The sequence below is a fragment of the Rhipicephalus sanguineus genome, chromosome 4 (genome assembly GCF_013339695.2).
Source record: "Rhipicephalus sanguineus isolate Rsan-2018 chromosome 4, BIME_Rsan_1.4, whole genome shotgun sequence".
Taxonomy (NCBI): Eukaryota; Metazoa; Arthropoda; class Arachnida; order Ixodida; family Ixodidae; genus Rhipicephalus; species Rhipicephalus sanguineus.
Window position 1 is genome coordinate 24,416,815 of NC_051179.1, and position 22,127 is coordinate 24,438,941.

Below are 22,127 nucleotides of genomic sequence, written 5' to 3' on the forward strand. Positions count from 1 at the left end.
AGCTAAAGTTGAAAAACTTTTGTGAAAAGTTTTGTGAAGTTCCAACTTCGCAGGCTGTTATAGAGGGCTACAAGGTCAATGACACTCATCAACGGTGCTTTTATGATGCAATCCCTGTCAACCCTTGTAAAATACTCTTAGTGAGCACAGAACATCTAGGTATGGACTACAGCTTACAAGACTCTCTTCAAGGTGCGCTTTGTTCGTTAGCAAACCAACAAGGCTTACCTGACTACATCAACAGCTCCAGCTCTGACTTTGGGATCTCGACCAGAGACTGAGACGCTGGCCGTGAAAGACCCATCGATACTGAACACGACACACTCAGTCTTCGGAGGCACAATAGCAAGAAAGAAGTCGATGGATGTGTGGTCACCTCTGCAATGTAAATATGACTGCAAGTCAGCTGGACTTCCTTGTAGTGCTTGAGTATCGCAGTTTTGTGAAGACCAAAGCCTTCTAGACGAGTCAACAGCCAAACAGTGGTATAAATGAACAAAATTAAACATGTCATTGGAAAGCAATGCTGCAAGCAACACAGGAAGAGCACCTTGCCAGAATCACATATCAATAAGTTAGAACAGTTCGCATGCCTTGACTAAGGCATGCAAATTAAGGTGGGTCTATTCAAAAACAAAGAAACCTTGACTATTGATCCCAACACATGAAGCATTGTATTTTACAAAACTTGCTTCTAAAATAGGCTCCTTGAAAAGATATCGTCACATATTTGAACCTTTATAAATGTCAAGAATGGTAGTAACTTGTAAGCTCTGCTAAGTTTTGGAGAAGCACTCTTAACTTTTGTGAAGAAAATGATTTCATAGATTTTTGAAGAGCCCTGAAACAACGACACAAGAAGAAGGAAAAGTACACACACAAGCGCTCACTCACTCAAAATGCGGGACAGTCCTCAATGCCTTGTAAGTTGGGTGCCCGGTGCACCTGCTAGAGGAATCTCCTTCAAGCCTAATCGCAGAACGCCTAGCAGATTATAAAACGGGTACGAGCAGACTGACTACCAGGCATTGAGCATTTTGGTAGTGCAACACCATTTGGGACGTTTTTTTTTTTCTCAGGTCACTGAAGTACCACAACATATCTATTCATGGAGCTCTCAATGTCCTGAAGTAACACAATGCTGACGCAACCACAACAGTCAGTATGCCAATTTTCTTCTTTAAAAAACCCCAAAATTAGTGCCACCATCTGTTCTGCCCTACTACAGTTAAACCTCGTTATACCGAAATTGAAGGGGTGCCTGCCGCAATTTGCTCGTTATACCAGTATTTCGTTATAGCCGCAGCGGGAATTTACTGCACTGTACTTACCCAAAACGAATAGCGGGCGAAATAATATCTTGCCCCACGTCAGTATACAACACAACCGCATTCCGGACATAAAAAAGAAAAATTAGCGCAGCCTGCATCAAGTCGAGCACACAGAGCTGGCGGGCACGTTTCAGCTTCTCTTGCTAACCATGTGTACAGAATGCTTGGGCGGTCACTGAGCGCATGCCGGTTCATGACGATGATAACTTTCTATCTACGACACACGGCAAACCTTGACCATAACAGCTCTGCTATAAAAGTCACCCACCTACATTATTGTTGTTCAATAGTATACATAACTCGTGTTTAACTCGGAAGATGCTTGGCGAGAGTTTTGAACTACTAAATGCAGTTGTCATGTTGCACACCGCCTCAAATCCACGTTGCACACTGTCGTAACATTGGCTCAAAATATTGTTTCCTAACAAAAATTTTTTGTTATATCCAGTACCAGACAAATTTTACCTCGATAAGACGAGGCTTTAAATACACTGGTTTCTACGGGAACTTTCAAGGGGAATTACGATTTGCTCGTTATATCCATTACTTCACTATAACCCATCTCATTATAACAAGGTTTAACTGTACCAATACACCAAACCTCCCTTTGTTTCTCCCTCCTTTCCGTTTCCTGACCACATGACAGATGCAGATTGGCATCCCCTAATTGGTTGTGCCTTGCATGGCTGCACAGGTTATTTAACAGTGCATCTGTGCTTTACTATCCCGCCGAGGCCACCAATTCGTTTGGGGCAGAGAGAAGCGCACCTGACAATGGCCTTGACGGGGAAGAGCCCATATCCGAGTCCCAGGTCCTTGGGCATGCTGAAGGAAAGCCGTCCATTGCGGTCGGTCAACTGCGTGCCCAGCAGCGTCCAGTGGCCGCTGTCACGCATCAAGTGCACGTCCACCTTTTCACCCGACAGAGCCACCATGTCCAGAGGTCCATACATGAAACGTGCCGTCAGCACCTGTGGTTCACCCTCCTTCACGATCACATCGTTGGCCCGGTGGTTGGACGTCACGTTCTGCAAAGGCATCGCCAAGGCTGACGTGTCACAGAAGCGACATACAAGAAGAACCAACAGCGTGCTCTTTACTAGTTCTTGAAGGAAAGAAAGCATGCGCTTTGTCAAAGTGAAGTTGTAGCTGCTGAGCATATGCCTGACAGCAGATAATAAGTGCACATCCAGCTATCACTGCGCAAGTTTGCATTTAGACTGCAAAAAAATCTACTATCTACCGTTTTTCTTTTGTAAATGGTATCAGTTGTGTTCAATGCCACACGTCAATTTCAGCCTGGGAGGAATCCACCACAGTTTTTGCAGCTGTAAACAAAAACTGTGCCAGACCCGACCCACGCCTTTGGATCTCAGAAGTGAAACTTCTGTGAACTGGTTGATGCAATGCCATACAAGTGACCGTAACGTGTACAACATTTCATGCCATTGCAATTGCCTGGCAGGCAAGACGACAAGATGTAAAGATCCCCACCAAGTGACCACTTAATATACCATCTCTGGGATCAGCAGCCCCTCTTAGGCATCATTCCCACAGCTGTCAAACGCTCCGTTGTGTCACCGTCATGGCACCGCATTTCGTTAGGGGCGATGATTTCCTCGTCGTTTTCTCCTCATAAACGGGTTGACAACGGTGCTCTACGTCATGGTCAACCCGTTTTTGAGGAGAAAACAACTCGGAAATCTTCGCCTCTAACGAAGCGTGGTGCCGTGACGGTGATGCGACGGAGCGTTTGACGGCTGTGGGAATGATGCCTTACTATGACTGTCTCTAGCTTCAGTGCGCACTGATTCTGAACACAGTGCAATGCTAAATTGCTCTTTAAAAAACCACAAAACCTGGGAATGGACGCATAGATGGGTATGTTTTACTAAAGCAAATTTTCTCTTTATGACGTATATTTGGGCAACTGAGAACAATCTGATACCGTTCGTCTTTTTACTGCATATTTCCATTAAGAAAAATGTCCACAACCAGCACAGCTGTAAATGTAGTTCAGGTGGGGGCAAGATATAAGCCCCCCTCAAACGCTGTCCTGCGTGTGAGCCATATGGCAAGACAGCACGCAGTAACATGGTCGGGAAAGTCCAGAAGAGTTCACACAAAAAATGCTTTATCTTAAATTCAACCTCGTAAGGACTGCGGATTTTAAAAGGCACACACTGTACCTTGATTTTGACAGAGGTGCGTTTGCGGAGCCACTTCTCACGGGGCTGTCCGGGCACGAAGGGTGCCAGGTCTCGATCGAGTGTGCCAGCAACAACCCCGTCTCCTCCGCCGCCATCAAGGGAGCCCGCGACGCCACACCCTCCGCGAAGCAGTTGCCGCAGTAGCAAGCCAACCACATCCATAGACTCCCAGTAAGAGGCATGAAACAGGTGCGGCAGTACATGCGGCGGGAAGTTGGCCAAGCCCTCAGGGCAGTACAGCGCAAAGTCCAGGCGTCGGCTGCCCCACCACTTCTGTGTCACTGGGTCATGGGTTAGGCAAGTTATTGCAAAATGTTAAAGTATAGAAAACTTGGTGGGTTGGCAGGAATTCATTATGAAAAGTTCTTCGGCTCACATACCACAAACAAAGACATGAAGGAAGAAGCACTTGCTTGTCTTCTTTCTCACATCTTTGTTTGTTGTGTGCGTGCTGAAAAATTTTCCATGCAAGACTCTGTTTAAACACATTTGTGGGTACGACTAATCATGATAAAATCGTTAATCCCTTCATTGCAGCCTGCATCTACAACTTCACGCATGACTATTCTCGGTAAGATAGCCAGTCAAGCATTCATGGCATTGTACACACAGGCGTGCGCAGGGTCCCCCTTTAGGAGGGGGGCGAAGGTTTATCGCGGCGCCCCCCTCCTTATTAAGACAATGTATGCGGCAGACTCTGCGCCCCACTCTTCTTAGGTGACTAGGGGGGGCGGCTGCCCCCATGCCCCCCTCTGTGCACGCCTATGACTGTAAACATCACACATGCAGAAAAGAATATCTGTACGTATGAGTGACTGAAGTTCTAGTGATGAAAAGTTAAAGCATGGTCAAGTGTTTGACGAAAACCCATGTCACAAAGGAGGAACATGTATGAGATAAAACATGCTCACACGGGCTGCATAATATTAACTGAGATAACATTTAATTTTTAATTGCCGAGTACTTTTGCTTTAATTACAAAATTATGAATTACAGTGAAAACAATGGTAACCCTGTAGAAAACAGTGCAGCGAGTTACTGTGACACAAACGTTTTCATTTACTTCGTTTCTGCTTACGCCGTTGGTCTTCAGAACTGCTGGTGAAAAGATATGTCAGCGTTGTTTTTACCCGTTTCAGTTTCGGCTAAGCATTTATTGAATATTTTTTATTATTTTGCCAAATTTTAAAGAAAGGAGACAAGGACCCTGAAGAGAGGAACTTACTATAAATATAACACATCTGTTATATAAACAAGATTTTAAAAAACCCGGAGCTATAGGTTAGGAGAGAAACTGAGGTATGCAAATACCTGTGACAGGCATGCTTTTAAGTCGCAGTACTTGGACAATATTAATGAGAACTAACAGACTATATAATACCAAGGTATGCGAGGGATTATTGGTCAGCTGCCAGCTCGTAAAAAAGTTCACGTGCTACATGACGCCAACAGGCAGAAAACGAGTGTTCCACACTCGCCGCCATGGCTGTGATCGGCGCTGACTAACACTCCTAGGTTTAAATGCACATATACACCCCATAAAGTGGATGGGAGGATGACGGCCACCGTAGCTCAGTGGTAGAGCATTGGACACATTATTTGAAGGTCGCAAGTTCGGTCCCTGCCGGCTGCAAGTTCTTTTTGACCACTTTAGTTTCTTCACATTTATATCCTAATTACTACAAGTAGCATCCCCTATACTTTCCCTGGCATTTATTGTCTGTTAGTTCTCATTAATATTGTGTCTAACAAAGAAAAACAAGCCCTTAAAAGTCTTCAGTACTTGGACAAGACATTCATGGACTCATCAAAGTGTCAACAAGAAATGAGGCGACCTCTCATATAAGCTGCACATGAACATCTATGTTCGCCATATTTTGTGCAATGCACCACAACTTGCAGCAAATAATGCTGCTGCCTTCTCGTTTCTGCAACAGTCAAATTCTCAGATGTGGCAGCCACCTTCTGAGTTGAAGCTCGGCGCTAAAATGCGCTTTCGTTAAGAAATCGCACAGTACCATTTTTATATTGGTCACATATATTAATCCACACATCACGTGATGCCAGGACAAAGTCCGTAACAGCTATCACTGCAAAGAAACAAAGAGTCAAGAAGACACCAAAGAACATGCACGTAAGTGCTTACAGTTATCCATTCATCATATGAGCATGCACATACGAAGCAAACTAAACAAAACAGTACACGCAGCACTACAGAAAACAAGGCACTGCATTAAGAAAAAAAACACAAAATGGAAGGTAGTGAGAAAACACAGAAAAGCTACACTGGAACTAAAACATGCCAAGGAAACACACATGTGAAACAGCGTGCAAATGTGCAGGTGTTTGGCACACAACGCAGTGTGACGAGTAATAAAAGGGAGGCAGAAAACAGGATTGCCAGTGAGAGGTAGAAATATACGAAAAAGTTGAGCAAAGAACAAAATCATATTGCTCACAGACTGAGACACTGTGCACTTTTACAAGCAACGCAGTATCGTTAAAAATTCCAGCAGCTTATAAAATGAGTGAGGTGCAGGATGAAAATAGTAGAGCATGCTCCATGCTTATGCAGTTAATGTAGTCAAACCTCAAGAAATAACTCAAAACCTTAAAAGCTTAGGTGTGCCAAATTTGTTTCTCACTGCTGTTAAAGGGACACTAAAGAGAAAAACGATTTTTCACAGATTAGTTATTACTGTTTCACAATTACAAAATCACCATGCCTGCTGCGAGAAGACGCTTGGTAAGCGCGAAAATGTGCGAGAAGAAAGCGTGGTTGGCAACACTGCCTTGAAATTCCTGCACCAATCACAATGATCACAATGACAACAATGGTTTCGCGCGCGCGCGTGTGCGCGCGTGTTATGTGCGAGTCCCTGAGTACATGAGTTACGCGGTTTGCGTGGAGTAGAGTCCGGTGGAGAGCGTAGGTGGTGGTGGTGGACGCAGGGGCGACAGCGGTTGGGCGGCGTGTGGCAGAGTGGTGGTGTGGTGCAGTGCTGTTTCAACTGTGGGCACGCCAGGTAGGCCTACGTGCCGGGCGGAGAGTGTGTAGTTACCGATGACCGAGATGGGTGGCGCCACAGGGCCGGCGGGCGCGAAATTGGGATCGCGAATGTGAGAGCGGCGTCGGAGCGTGCCGTGAACTAGTGTTCTGGAAGTTAGTGCACTGTACGTGAGCGCAGCGATTGCAGTTTCAAGTGCCGAAATGGGAAAGCCGCCGGGCGGTAAGCGAATCCGCAAAACAACGACGAAGGCAGACTCCACGGAGGACTGGGTTATGTGCACTGGATGCAACTACTGGCATACGTTGGCATCCACACCTTACGAGTCTGTAGAGGAAGCGGAGGCAGCGCCGGAATTTTACTGTCAGCAATGCGAGACCATCAGGGTCCTCCGAGAAGAGTTCGTACAATTGCTGAAAGAGGAGACGGAGCGATGTAAGCTTACAGTGGCGAACATGAGAGCTATGCTGGAGGAGGAGAGTAAGGCAAGAAAGGCAGAGAGGGGGCGGTTTGAGGAATTGTTGAACGAAGAAAGCAACAGGCGGAAAAATCTGGAGGAGAAGATCAGTGCAATGTTGATCCAGAGTGGACGCCCGGAGACGGCGGCGGCAAAGACACCCGTGGGAAGTCCCCAGCTGGAAACAAAGACAAAGGCAAAGGAGACTGCGGCAGGAAGTCAGAGAGGCTCTTACGTGGACATTCTGTTGGATAATGTGGCCATCAGCAAGGAAGGACCAGGGAGCGAGGACCAGCAAATACAGAGCACCGATAGTCGCGAGGATATGAGAGAACCAGAGGGCACGAAGACCTCTACCATGAGTCGGGAGGCGCGTGGAAACAATCAGATGGCAAAAAGAGGAGAAAGCAAAAAATCTGGGGACAGGACTGGGACACATGGAGGGCGACAGAATATACAAACGAAGGCAGAAAGTGAACGGCGAGTCTTCGTTTTCGGAGATGGGAATGCTCTGCGCATGAAGTGGGCCACACTCCATACGGTAGGATGGAACCAGAACGTACAGTTCAGGGCAGAGACCGCGACCACGTTGAGAGAGGTAGCCGAAGCCGTGGATGCAGAACTTGAAAGGTGGGGTACGGATGAGGCAATGGTGGTCATCCATGCAGGCTGCAAAGAGGTGCTGAGCGGGAGTGAGCCCCATGAAGAGATACTTAATGACCTACGCGCGCAGCTGCAGAGGTGGAAAGAGCGCCAAACTCTCGGTTTGTGATATATGCTCTGCCGGTGCCCTGGAGAGGCACAAGTGAAATCCTCAACACTTGCAAGCGATGGAATGATGGGATGAGGTCAATGTGCCGGGAACTAGGTCCATGGGTGGAGCTTGCAGCGTCCAACAGCTTTCGGGAAGAGGTGCCAGATAACCTGATTTATTCAGAGAACATGGCGAAGGACATCGGGAAGCACCTTGGGAGGAGGCTATGTGCTTTTTTAGATGTTCGCCCAGCAAGGAGCCAATGGAGAGAGAAGTGGAGGAGCGGATACCGAGCCAACTCGGTGATGGAAACTCTCAGCCAGGCGCTTGTACAAATGGTCGAGGGACAACGCAGGCGGAGAGATGGCAGGGCACCCAGGCGTATGTAGGCTTTCCAGGGGCCAATGGGACGGGCATGGAGGTAGATTGTGGTCAATCGGGCGAAAGGAAGGCGCAAGGGCAGCAGACGAGGTGCTTACCTCAAGGACGTCGGAGACGCAGGGGTCCTCGGAAGAAGGCATCCAGCCAAGCGGAAAAGGTTGGGTTTCTCAACATGCAAGGTGGCCGCACCGAACAGAAATGGGGAGAACTAGTAAAGATCATGCATGAAGAGCATTTTGCGTTGATGGCAGTGGCAGAAACCCACCTTCGTGACCAGGAGGTTCCACCAAGCGATACCGGATTTGCATGGGAGGGATGCAACCGGCAAAACGGGGAACGACGAGGAGGGGGACTGGGCTGCATGTGGAGGCTCCCACAACAGTGGACAAGGATTAAAGCGGAATGTTCGGAGCATATGTGGTTGTCTGGGAACATTGCGGGTAGATGGATCGCATTGGCAGTAGTTTACCTGTGGACTGGTGCGCAGATGCAGAAGAACACTGAAATATGCCAGTGTCTTCGTGGGGATGTGGAAGACGTCCGCCGGGAAGCCGAGATAATCATAATGGGCGATTTCAATGCACACTTGGAAGACCTGGACGGCCGCACCGATGCCAACGGTAGACTCTTGCAGGAGCTCGCATGTTCCGCTGGGTTGGTGATAGCAAATCTAACAGAAAAGTGCTGTGGAATGACGACCTGGTCCGTGCGGGATCAACAGTCGTGTATTGACTACTGCCTGCTGAGTGAATCGCTATACGAGCACCTCCAAGGAATGGTGATTGATGAAGATGGGAAGGGCAACTTGGCCAGTGATCACAATCGGATACAGCTGATTTTTAAGGGTGGTTTCCAACAGGGCAGAAGCCAACGCCCAGCAGTATCCGCCCGTCCCAACGAAAAGGCCTTGCAACAAATGGCGGCAGAAGTGGAAGAACATGCGGACACACTGGAGTCCTACGATATGTTGGTAGAAGAATTGAGAAGAGCCCTAAAAGAATGGAAACCAGGTACAGGGCGTCGAAGAGGCCTGAAGCCATGGTGGAATGGAGAGGTAGCAGAGGCTATAAGACACCGACAGGAGGCGAGCCGTGCCCACAGACACCTCAGCAGGGGCGGCGATACAGAGGCAATTCTTAGAGCATGGGATGTGTACAGGACCCGGAAACTGGAGGCAGCAACACTGGTTCAGTCATGCATCCGGGCGGTGAATCAACGATTCATGGCCGATTTGAAGTCAGCGGGAAAGCAGGCGCCACAGCGCTTTTGGCGGTACATCAAGAGGCAAGACCGGCCGACACCCCAGCGGATACTGCGACAGGCATCGGATGGGGAGGACAAAACAGGGAAAGAATGTCTCCCGTTGCTGGAGAAGTGGATCGAGAGTCTTCAGCAGCGATGTGATATGGAAGGCGTGCCAATCAATGCAGAAGGACCGTACACCTGGCCTGTCGCAGAAGAGCAGACGTCGGCGGACCTTAGGATGGCACCAACAGATAGAGAAATCAAGAGAGCCATGAAGAGGGTAGATGCGGGCACTGCACCTGGTTGTGATGGATTGCCAATGAGCCTCATAAAGGCACTGGGCCCAAAAGCCAGAGAGAAAGTGGGGGAGTGTGTGGCTGAGGCGCTGGTGGACGCCAAAATCCCAGAGGACTGGAAGCGGAGTAGGATCAAGCCCCTGTACAAGGGTGCAGGCGATGCCAAGGACTTATCCAGTTACAGGCCTATCGCCATAACGCCTGTTATCTATCGGCTGGCCATGCAGGTTGTGAAACCAAGACTACAGCGATGGGCAGAAGCCACCGGTGTGCTGGGCGAGTTGCAGATGGGCTTCCGCCAGGGTCGTCGTATAGAGGACAACCTGTTGATCCTCACCCAGGGCATCGAGATGGCGAGTCAGACGGGGAACCCGCTTTATGTCGCCTTCCTGGACATTGCGAAGGCATACGACTGTGTCGACCGTGAGATATTGTGGGCGATCCTTGGAGAGTTGGGCATGGCGGAAGAGGACCTCGGACTGCTTCAGGCCATTTACAGAGATGTAGTGGCAGAGGCAGAATGGGAGGGCCACAGAACCAAGCCTTTGGCCATGCCTAGAGGACTCCGCCAGGGCTGTCCACTATCACCAGTGCTATTCATGGTGTACGTGGCCGGTGTCGTACAGCACCTGGAGAGGTCTGGCTGTGGGTACACCATGGTTCACAGCGAATGCGGCCGACAGGTGACAAGCCATATTCCAACGCTGGTGTATGCCGACGATTTTGCTCTGCTTGCGGGGTCGGCAGAAGAGCTGCAGGGGCTGTTGGACATATGTGCGAAGGAAATGAGTCGGCTCCGCCTGCGTTTCAGCCCTACAAAGTGCGTCGTGATGACGTGGGGAAGGTCTGAGGTGCCTCAGGACACAACGTGGAGGCTACAGGACAACGACATCCATAGGAGCGCCGCGACTAAATACCTGGGTGTTCGGCTGACAGCAGGTGCAGACTACCTCTCGGCACATGAGAAGGAGCTGAGGGCGAGAGCGGCCCGATACAAGGGGATTCTGTGCCGGAGAGCGCTGTGGTCGTACAACCGGTATGAGGTCATGCGAGCGCTATGGAAGATGGTGGCAGTGCCGGGCCTCACGTACGCGAATGCTGTGCTCTGCCTCTCCACTGGCGTTCGGGAGTTTTTGGAGAGGCGCCAGAGAGAAATAGGAAGGCTAGCACTGGGCGTGCACAAGCACACACCAGTGGAGGCCATACAAGGGGAGATGGGCTGGTCTTCCTTCACGGCGAGGGAGGCGGTGGCCAAGGCAGGGTACGAGAACCGGCTGGTGAGGCTTCCTGAACAGAATGTGGCCCGCAGGATGCTCGTCCACACCATCTTCGCCGGTAGGTCTACGAGATGGACCAGACGCACAGCGGCTCTACGCCGACGTTTTGGGTTGCCGGCAGTGTGTTTGGAGAGAGCAAACGAGGAGGGGAAGACTAAACCCGGAGAGGGAGTGCGGATCAAAGTCCGCGAGGTAGAAACGACCGCATGGCGGGACTCGGCCGCGACAAAGTCATCCCTCGAGATATATCGCGGCGAGAAACGTGAAATAAGCACAGAAAGGATATACGATAACTCGAGGGGAAGTGCTTTGCTGGCAGAGGCGAGGGCGGGTGTGCTGCGGACACGACTCTGGAGAGCGCGTTTCACAGAGGGTCTCGCGAAAACATGCGCCCTCTGTGGGGGATCGGACGAAACGCTCGGCCATGTCGTCCTCGAGTGCTGCGAGATTCGTCCGCCGGCCGCCACAGCGGCGCTGCCCATCGCGCTTGGCTTCGGTGTAGAGGGCGGAGAGCTGCGGAAGGTGGTGGAGGTGACGAAGAGACGCCTTCAGTACTGGTGGCGGCGCGGAGCGCTACGTGTTTAGTGGCAGCTTGTCAGTGGCACCCTTTTCGTGTGGGTTTTTTTTTGTTTGTTTGTTTTTGGTCACGCCGGTTTTGGATACTAAACTACGGCGACCCGTTAAAAAGGGCGAGACCACCAACATCATCATCATCATCATCATCAACTGCTGTGACATCATAGATTTTGGTGCCGTCCACTAGGTGCTATGTAGCCCCTAATCAGTAAAAATGAAGTACATTGTCCGCTAAGGGGGCCATAGACTTAACATACCAAGTTTCAAGAAATTTCGTTGAGCCAATGTCGCCAAAATACGAAAAATACACTTTGAAATTTGTGACGTCATGCACGGAGATTTCGGCTTGAAATTTAGAAATGAAACCTCACCCTTGATTTTCTTCTCTATATTAATAAACCTACGGTGAAAGTGACATTAATGTTTTCAGAGTACAATTTATCAATCTAAACAGATTGGATGTTTAACTTTAGTGTCTCTTTAAATAAAAGAAGATAAAGAAAATAAGGGCAGCACCACAAACAGCATCTCTCTCCCCAAAAGAGGGAAAAAAGAGGAAGAAAGAAAAGAAAATTAACACGACCAAAAACGTGCGCAAAAAAGTGGTCGTCCTCGGCAAAGTTTTTTTCCTTTTCTCCCACAGAGGTGCTCACATGAAGTGACAGTGCTGAGGGGCAGAGCCTCTGAGACGCCCGACACAGTGCTTGAGATGCTGGCTTCGCTGGTTCGCCGCCCCATGCAGGCGTAGCCAGAGGATGACGGGGGCAGCCCTTCCACAAAGATGTGAGCGTGGCTCTGCAGGTATTCCACTGCGGGCGCCCCGACAACACAGACAACAAACATGGCACATGTAGCTCACAGCAGAGAGAGAAGAGCAACAACTTGTAGGTTTGGGCGAGTCAGTCCATCTTGCGAATAACTTGAAGCAGCGCAAAAAAACGAGGACAAAACACGAACACACTGTGTTCCTTCACTGTGTTCCTTCTTTGTGCTTGTTTTTCGCGCTTCTTCAAGTTATTTGCGAGAGAGAAAAGGTTCAGGAGAATCTGAGGTGGTCCTCTCTCGTCCATTGAGTTTCTCACAGTTACACAGAGGGAAATCTGGCAGAACCTCAGCAGTGGTTGAGTGGTTAGAGCAACCGCTCCAATGTGGGTGGAACTGGGTTTTATTCCCAGTGCCGCTGGCCACTCACCAGTTTTTCTAATGTAGAGAGAGGTACCCTGGCGTGGAGCTGGGTGTTGTAAGTACTCATTTCTCGAAAAGATGGCCTCACCTTTCTGCTCTCTTTTTGTAGCGAATCTGTATATGGCTACGATTCGGGGTATTGTGGCATCCATGAGCGACAAAAGTTTAGTTTCCCCAGGCTTCCTGAGATGGCAGTAGTCATCCACACTAGAGCACGAAATAAAACCAGCAGCTGCTGCATCCGTGCCCTGCCAGCACATGCATGTACTTCAGGGCAACAGCGAACAATTAATAAAATAATAAAAAGGGGTCCTAGAGCCTTCAGATTTTAATATAAGACAGCTTATATTGCCCCTGGAAAATTGTTTTCCCAGCAGTGCATTTATGTTTAGAAGTGAAACCAACTTTAAGGAAATCGGTGCAAGCTTGGTCTTTGTAAGCTGGCTTTCGCACATGCTGTACTGCAGTGAAACCTACTCACAAAGCATGAAACGCCAAGCGCATGTGGCAGGCCAGACAAGACGACACATGTCGTGAAGCGGAGGATGCGGTCTTGTAGGTGGGCTTGGCAAGCAAATGTTAATGCGCGCCTCAATGGAAGTGTCGTCGTCGATGTGTCGCGGTAGACTCTGCACAGTGGTTTTAATGTTGATGGGCACGTTCACAAGCTGGCCTTTCATGCCAAACTGGCCTCCATCATGTCGCCTCTGTGTCATGCACTACACAGCGGCTATGAAGAAACTTGCATAGTCTACAGTGATGCCAGATTTTCCTCTAGGTAATACTGCAAGAAACTCTATACTCTTGCTTTCAGGGATACAGTCACCTTCCTGATATTTCGCTCGACTGGCACCAGATGCACCAGCGTTGTTGGGCAGCAGTGTCACTGGCAAAATGAGGGCAGTCTGCTCCCATCTCACAATACAGAGCTTTAGAAATGGCATATCCAAGAGGCTTTGCCACATACAAAGGCCTTAGCTTCTTCGGAGGACCTTTGCATTGTGTGCTCCATTTGTGTTCTCTTATACATCAGGCAGATTGTGTTCCCTAAATTTGAGCATTGTATATTTCTAATGCTCCCAAATGCCGTGACAGTCGCTGTATCCCAGAAAGTGAGAGTTGAAGCGCCACCCTTGACCACGTTTAAGTAGGAAGTACTATAGCACACGAAGCCAACAGACACTGAGGCCACGGAAAGTGTAAGAGATATGAATTATGAAGCGCTACTTCCGTAAATTAACACTGTGTCCAACTAAAGCTCCTGTAGAATTATTCTGACATTCATTTATTTCTTCGGTATTCATTAGGGGTGTGCGAATATTCGAAATTTCGAATATTTTTCGAATAGTGTTTCCTATTCGATTCGATTCGCACTGAAATTTTACTATTCGAACTATTCGAACTTCCCAAAGACAAATGCAGTCAACGTCCGGTTGAAAGTGACCCCTTCAGATTTTCAGTATGCTTCACCTCATTACATTCTCGTATTGCGGCAAAGCTGCCTTTCAAGCCTTGTTACGGTCGAACTTAGCCAAGAGACGAAGTCCGGTTGGAAGTGGTCCCTAGATTTCCAACATGCTTCACCTCATCACACCCCCGTATTGCGGCAAAGCTGCCTTTCAAGCTCCGTTACGGTCGAACTTGGGCAAGAGACAGTCAACGTCCGTTTGAAAGTGGTCCCTAGATTTTCAATATGCTTCACCTCATCACACCCCCGTATTGCGGCAAAGCTGCCTTTCAAGCTCCGCTACGGTCGCCAATGTATTAACTCAAGAAAACGCTGGTTCCAATATGGAGATGAAAGATGTGGCAGAGTTGGGGGCTCAATTAATGCTGTTCTGGACCTGAAATTTGGGCAGGAAGTCCGAAAAATCGGACGCTGAAGCTTTTTAGCATTCAAAATTTCAGATGTTCATATATAGCGACATCTACGAGGCAGATTTGGAACTCCGGACTTGAAGGGAGCACACCCTTGTCCGCCACATCAGTTGGCCTTCCACAGAAGTTGAAAGAGGAGGAGAGGCTGAGGAAATGGCATCTCTGCCTATCACGTGTAAAGTGTTGTCGGCAACACTTTGGTTGCACCAAATCATGTACATAAATACAATTCGGCCTCTACATTGCCTCATTCTTGATAAGAAAGACAACTATAAAATATGACCCCACCAGCGCTTCATCAACCTAGCGAAAAGAAACACTTTCATGTTGCTATCTCACAAGAACATACTTAGGGATTCTCTGCAACTTTTTCTGTAATTTTACTTCGAATTATTCGAAAAATGTTTGAAAAATATTCGAAAATTATTCGAAATTATTCGATTCGATTCGCACTCAATCTTTATTATTCGAATTCGCTTCGCACCCAAAATTTTGCTATTCGCACAGCTCTAGTATTCATACATTCATTTCTCGTATTTCTTCTTGAACTGATACGATGTCATGTTGCAGTACCGTCAAATGCTTTGCTTTTACACCGCTATAGTCATAGTGTCTTTTTTTTTAATTCTGTAAGCTGCGCTTGCAGTATGACAAGTTGTTTCACTGGAAAGTACAGCTTATGATTATATGGCATGTGAAATGGATGATTAGTACAGTCTAAAAATGTCACATCTGCTACTACTGAATTTAGTGAAACTTGCGGCGGTACCACAAAAGGACCAGCTTAAATTAAGATTCCCAAATTAGTGCAACAACTGCCATCTGTCATACTGCTGTAATTACCATGCATCAATATGTTTTCCCTTCTTATTTTTTAAAGGGACACTAAAGGCAAATAATAATTTACGTCAGAGTGAAAGATCAATCTTTAAGAACGTCTAAAACGTCAATATTATCAACAGCAGCGCTCTACTAATCGAGAATTAAGGTAAATGTACGACACCACATGCACCACGAGTGGGACATTTTAGAATGATCCCAATGACATCAAGAGTCCCGAGTACAATTAATCCCTAGTAATCAAACCAGCTGCAATAAAGAAAGGACCTTCCGTGCATTACAACACGTAATGAAATGCTGCTTGTCCGTTTCTGTTTGAATAACGGAAAAAAGAACCGCTTTTTGTTACCATGGGGAACGGCGCAAGTGGTTCAAAAGTTCCATTTTCACCGCTGAACTGTGCTTCGCTCACGCGGTCGCGTCTCAGTGGTAGTTTCGGTATCGTGTACTGCTGCGGGTGCTTTGCAAGCTCACGAAAATCGCTGTGACGGAAAAGTTCGACAAAATGCCGCGTGCATGTGATGTTGCTGGATGCCCGAATGGTGTATGCCGCTTGAGCTGCAGCAAAGAAACCGACGTGACTTTCCGCTAGGTGCCACAAAACGAACCCCTACGCTTGAAGTGGCTGAGTGCCGTGCCTTCCACAACTCTTCCATTCCATGTCAAACACATGAAATGGAAGGGTTGTGACATGGACATTTCACCCCTTCGATTGTTTCCATGATCAGAGTAGCAGGCTAGTTTACTAATTATTCCTATTATAATAAGTTTTCTTCCCTCTTGCTTTTAGTGTCTGCTGGTTTCGCATGGTAGCCACCGCACATGAGTGCTACGCGGAACAACGCAGCAGTGAAAGTCGACTGCAAGAGACGAACAGCGCACTATTTCATGGCATAGCAGCTTACTACACAATGGCCAGCACAGAGCTACAATGAAAACCACTACAGCACACAAAAAGAATCAAATGAAACGCTCTCCATCCATTCAAACACTGCATCACTTACAGGCAACTTCTTAGCAGTGCTGTTAGTAACGTGAGTGAAGGTTTGTACTTTCCCAGTTTAGTTAGAATTAGTTCATGTTACAGTTTTTCAAGATTTGGTAACCTTGTTACTCACATGCTCGGACTGATAGTTCAATCATGCCAGTCCTGAAACTTCGCTGCAAGCTCCAGGCATGCTGAGGTATATTTTGGTGGAGAGTCTTAAATATCTGTCAGCACAATACCATGTTTCATAGATCAGGCGCAACGATGTGGGAGCTATGCAAGAAGTTCGGTCAGCAAAGTGTGCAAGTCCACACGTCTCACACTTGCATTTTGTCGTTGTAAACGTGGCCTCCGCTATTGGCTCCGGCTCCGGAGCTAATCGTGGAGGCCACGATATGAAAACAATGAGACGCTAAGCGATCCAGAACAACTTATTGACAACTGTATAAATAATGGGGTTTGTTTATTTCTAAGTCACAAAGCATTTATTACTCAGTCTAAAAACAAAAAACAAAATCACATCACGAGTGGTAAAATCACTGAACTATTTTTGGTGCAAATGCATCTACTGAAAGAAGTCTCGCTTGCTTCCATAGCATTGCACCTGATGTATGAAACGGAGTACAAGTACTGTATCACGGCTTTTCTTAAGTGGTTTGTCAGTCTTTTAATTTTTTGCACACGTGCTACACTGTACAAGCACTTATGAATGCGATTAAAGCTATAGTGCATGAAAAGTCGAAACTCTCGTGCACAATTCACTATCTTGGTTTGTGTGCTTTCTACAAGTGCCGCAATACTTGAGATGCAGTGTTAACGTGGGTGCTAGAACTGCTGACAAATAAGGTGAAAGACTCACATAAGTGGACGGGCTGACCATCACCGAGCGGGTACTTTTGATATCGGGGTACGTTTACAGGTGGCAGCTGAGAAAATCGAGCGCTCAGCAAGGGTTCAAGGCGTACGGCCAGGGGGTCCGTGGGGTGAAACAGGTTGTACACCTGAGAGCATTGTGGTCGTGGCAAGGGAGCTGGAAGAAAAGCAATACAGAAATGAAAGCGTTGCTATTCCATTTCTCAAAGAGGTACCATGCATTTTATTGAAGGAAATAGGGCAATTTGATGCACACAATTCCCCTTCAATCTCTTACAGCTTGAATTTCACTTTGAGCAAGGAAAAAGATGTGCGTATTGAACTCGCAAGGACACTTATTCATCCAGCAGGAATTTCAATGGGCATCTTCGGATAACTGGCAACAATAATGCACAAACTGTGAACCTTGCTTACAAAATCAGTCATTTACAAAACCTAAAAAAAATTGCAAAGGGTATCTCATTGTATCCTTACTTCAGGTAATCATGTCTTTTAGCTAACGGAGTACATTTTACACCACATGGATCGTTACAGAACAATTAATCTTGTGGAGGTGGGACTTCGAACTTGCACAGCTGAATAGATTAAGCCATGCAGCGTTTGTGTGGTGTTCAATGTGTCTGGAAGCTTCCTCTGACGACATGTTGAGTCATGGCCATACGATTAACCCGTATATACAAATTCAGCTTTCTCTTGGCTTGGTACCTCAGCAGCCCAACTTATGAGCTTACAGTAAGCGTGCTACAAAATTTTAATAATTGTCTAGAAGCGGTTAGCAAAGCATTTCTTAAAAATCGTCGCATAATCTAAGAAAAGACGCACACAGCTCTTACCACATGAGCATGAAGTTTGAGCTTCATGCTTACGCGAGAAATAAAAAGGAAAGAGGGACGTTTTTATACCAACAAATGACTATTCCCACTTCGAACCCATAACAGTGAAGATTTACTTGGTACCTTCATGTTACAATGAATGGGTTACAATTTTCCATTTCATCTCATAGCCAGCTGTAACGGTGAAATCACTCTAATTTTCATTTGGATCAGGGTTCAAGGCTTCGTGCAGCAAAAGAAGTCACATGGTTTGTGGCTTACACTTGTGCAGCTCTACGATGGTATTAAGAATCAAACAGCGCATGTAAACGACCAGGTCACAGAATGGAAACACACGACAGCTGCTGGGCATGAAGCTCCCGTTCTGTGTCCCGGTTGTTTATGTGCACTGTTCAATTCATAATGATACGCCAACAAGCCTAAATTCTCAATATTGTCTACAATAGTCGCTGCAGCTTACCATTCTTGTCGTCAAATGAGAGCATTTTGCGGTAAGCCAGCACCAGTGCCATGGGGGAGCCAAACATGAAAAAGTCGGACACCTCGAAATCGAACCGCCCGTGGCCCCCCTGTTCGCTGGAGCATGAACTGGAACGTCGAGGAGGAGGAGCACTCAGGAGTCTGTGGAACCTGAAAAGCAGCCAGGGAAAAAACGTTTTGACAGATTTACACATCACACATTGTACTGCACTAAAGTACACGGTCACAACACCACAGTCACAATCATAGTCACAAACTGATAGCAACGTCTTAAGAGCAGAGTTCAAACCAATCTCGCAGCACTTCATACCTGCGCTACTCTCTCTCTTCTTTTTTTTTTTTTGTAGGATGTTTCTCCAATTCGCAGCCTAAGCTCATGGAGAAATATTAAATAAGGTCTAACATAGACTTTCTTTCAAACATTAGATTAATCAGTGTAAGATACTATATAAAGAAAAAAAGAAAAAAAAAACTTACTTTATATACTTGCTTTATAACTGCCGCAGTCGCGAATATCCACACTATAACTGCTACTGCGCCATGACCAAAACAACCTTTTCCAAAGGCTGCACGAATGCAAAACTCGTTGATGAAGCAGCAGCAGCGGCAGAACACAATGATTTTGCACAGTTCCACCAAGCCACCAGTCATGTATGAATTAATCTTTAAAGGGGCCCTGCAACACTTTTTCAGCATGGTCAGAAAACGCTGCTGATTGGTAGACGAGACTCTTGAGAACACACGTCCCAAACATTACAGAGCAGCATGCAGCCTGGAAATTACAATTATTTCTCAAAGCCAGCTAGAAATCGTTCCCTCTTCTCTCGACAAATGATGCCTTAAACCCAAATGACAGCGCCATAAACCCAAAGTCCACGGCCATTGGCAGAATTGAGCATTGTGAGCTGCATAGTTACCGTGGCCGCCGTGGGATGCCACCACGTGCCCACGTGCGCTCTCCTGATTACACTGAAAGTAAGTGATGGGTTTGAAGAAAAAAAATAACGCCAGGCCTGTGTGGAAAGCGCAGCACAGTCACAGTGAAAGCACGAAGAGCGGCATTTCTAGAGCCCGTTATAAACTCTTTTGTGGCTACTAATACAAGTACACTAGCAATGTACCCACTACGCCACAAATCAATTTTTGTGAAGTTGGGAAGCACCTACCACGACATTACTCGTCATTCTGCGGAGGAGCGAGGTACCATCTGTAAGGCATTATGTGCAGTTTCTTGATGCGACGGCCGATGACGATGACGAATTATGACTGAGCCTTTTGGAATGGGTTGGAAGCTTTAAAGGACCCACTAGTTACGTAATTCGCATTGTGTGACACCCGGTCATTATTTAACTCTCCCACCACACTTTATAATATATGTTAACGTGAGAAAAAGAGAGAGAGAGGGAATTAACTTTATTGAGACCCTGAGGAAATGGATCATGGGAGCCTTAGGGGCTTCCTTGGCAACCAATAGAAGTGCACTTGTGAGGAACCCACTACGCTATAAATCATCATAATTTTTGTGAAGTAGGGAAGTAGCCACTATGCAATTTTTCGTCATTCTGCGGAGAACCGTGGTACCTGCTAAACAACTGTAAGGCATTATGTGCACTTTGTTGATGCTGTGGCTGATGACGATGAAGAATTATGGCAGAGCCTTTTGTAATGGTTTGGAAGCATTCAACAAGCCACTCCTTGCGCAATTCGCATTGTGTGACGCCTGGTTACAGAATTCGCGTTGTGTGACACTTGGTTGTTAATTTACTCTTCTACCACGCTACATTACATATGTTAATGTGGTCCCTTCTCGACATGAAGCCTGTATAGGGTCTTTTTGCAAAGCAGTTTCAAGCACCGGCATGGCTCTGAGGTAGAATACTGGGCTCCCACGCAGAGGGCCCAGGTTTGAACCTCATTCTATCATGAAAATTTTTTCTCATTTCGTTTTTTTTTCTCATTTCGAGCGATAGTGGTTACGGACACCGGCGGCAGCGGCGGCGGCGGGCAACTACAGCGCCAAAAATGGCCCTTGTTGTGATCTCACAACAGCTTTCGCTGTAAAAGAAAAGAAAGTGCTCAACGCACGCTGATGAAGGGACCCATCTTCTTGCCCCCTTTTCATCCCCCTCCCTACATAGCTTTCAGCGCACTCGCTAATACAACAGGAGAAAGAAAGAGCTTGAAGTGTGCAACAAATCCCTGTAACTCCGCTCGTACTTGACGTATTCTAAAAAATTTTTGCTTAAAGCAGTTGATTAGTGAGGCAATACGCTCTTTTAATTGAAGCCATTTGACGATTACTTGGAAATGTGTTGCAGGGATCATATGTGTTGTAACATATGATCTTTTAAAAGTAAATATACGCGATGAATGGAACAACAACAAATAAAGGCACGTTGCAGTTTTGCTTACAGTGCACACATACTAAAGAAGTAAGAGACAAACAGGGAATGGCAGTGCTCTTTAACAAAAAGACCTGATGTACTACAAATAGAGCATGCAAGTGTTGAAGTTTGGACGAGTTGGTAATGGTGCATTTGTGACTGCCAAAGCTTCATCACTTGTAAACAAAAAATATTCAGCCAGTTCCACGTCGTGAAAACCATCAGACAGCGAAGCTGTAATAGTGATGATGATACTGACTTTCGGTACAAAAATGCCATCATCACCATCGTTTCGATCATCATCATCATCTCGTTTTACTTATTTGCAGAAAAGCATCATCATCATCTCGACCGTCGTCATCATCACCATCCTTTTGTGTTCTTCATTTCTTTATTCACTCAGCCCTCGGGTCATGTGACCTGAGTGACAAATACAACAACAACAACAACAACTACTACTACTACTACTACTACTACTACTACTACTACTACTACTACTACTACTACTACTACTGCTACTACTACTACTACTACTACTACTACTACTGCTGCTACTACTACTACTACCACTACTACTACTACTACTACTACACTACTACTACTACTACTACTACTGCTACTACTGCTACTACTTATGACTTATGATGTTTCCTCCCGGATACCGGCCCCAGATAGACCAAGCTCCAACTTTCAGACAAGAAGAAAGGCTTACGATGCTGCTCCCTCGCCCATGCCCGTCACTTCAGATGCAGTAGCGGCTGCCGCAGCGGCATCGGGTGGATGGGACGCAGACTTGCGGTAGCTGCGCGAAGGGGTCCCCTGAGCAGCAGAGGCACCGCCACCGCTAGCTGCCGCCGCCGCAGCACCACCCGAATCCTCTGCGTCTTCGTTGCCACTGCCGTCGCTGATGGAGATGAGCGGATTGGGGCGCGGGGCAGCACCTGGAGTCTCTTCGTTGATGCTGTTCTCGCTGCCATAACGACTGCCCAATTGGGCAGCTCGACAAAGCGCGTCGAATCCCAATATGGAGCCAACGCTGTCGCCAATGAGCGCAACCTGCATGAAGTCGAGACACGAGAAAAAAAGTTGAACATTGGAGACTATGTTTCGGAAACAAATATGGCATGTTGG

At 47.1% G+C, this 22,127-nt stretch overlaps 2 protein-coding genes across 3 annotated transcripts in view; one reads left to right on the forward strand and one right to left on the reverse strand.

Moving 5' to 3' along the window:
* Window positions 1-22,127, forward strand: part of LOC119389624 (contactin-1a) — a 250,246-nt gene that overhangs the window by 128,897 nt on the left and 99,222 nt on the right. The window lies entirely within an intron of this gene.
* Window positions 1-22,127, reverse strand: part of LOC119389620 (protein retinal degeneration B) — a 62,938-nt gene that overhangs the window by 11,108 nt on the left and 29,703 nt on the right. The window contains exons 11-17 of the mRNA XM_037656975.2: window positions 21,709-22,052; window positions 18,593-18,762; window positions 17,286-17,456; window positions 12,189-12,344; window positions 3,521-3,822; window positions 2,100-2,359; window positions 229-378 (exon numbers count right to left, since the gene is read on the reverse strand). Of these exons, the coding sequence (XP_037512903.1) occupies window positions 229-378; window positions 2,100-2,359; window positions 3,521-3,822; window positions 12,189-12,344; window positions 17,286-17,456; window positions 18,593-18,762; window positions 21,709-22,052 (1,553 nt within the window). The remainder of the gene's footprint in view (window positions 1-228; window positions 379-2,099; window positions 2,360-3,520; window positions 3,823-12,188; window positions 12,345-17,285; window positions 17,457-18,592; window positions 18,763-21,708; window positions 22,053-22,127) is intronic.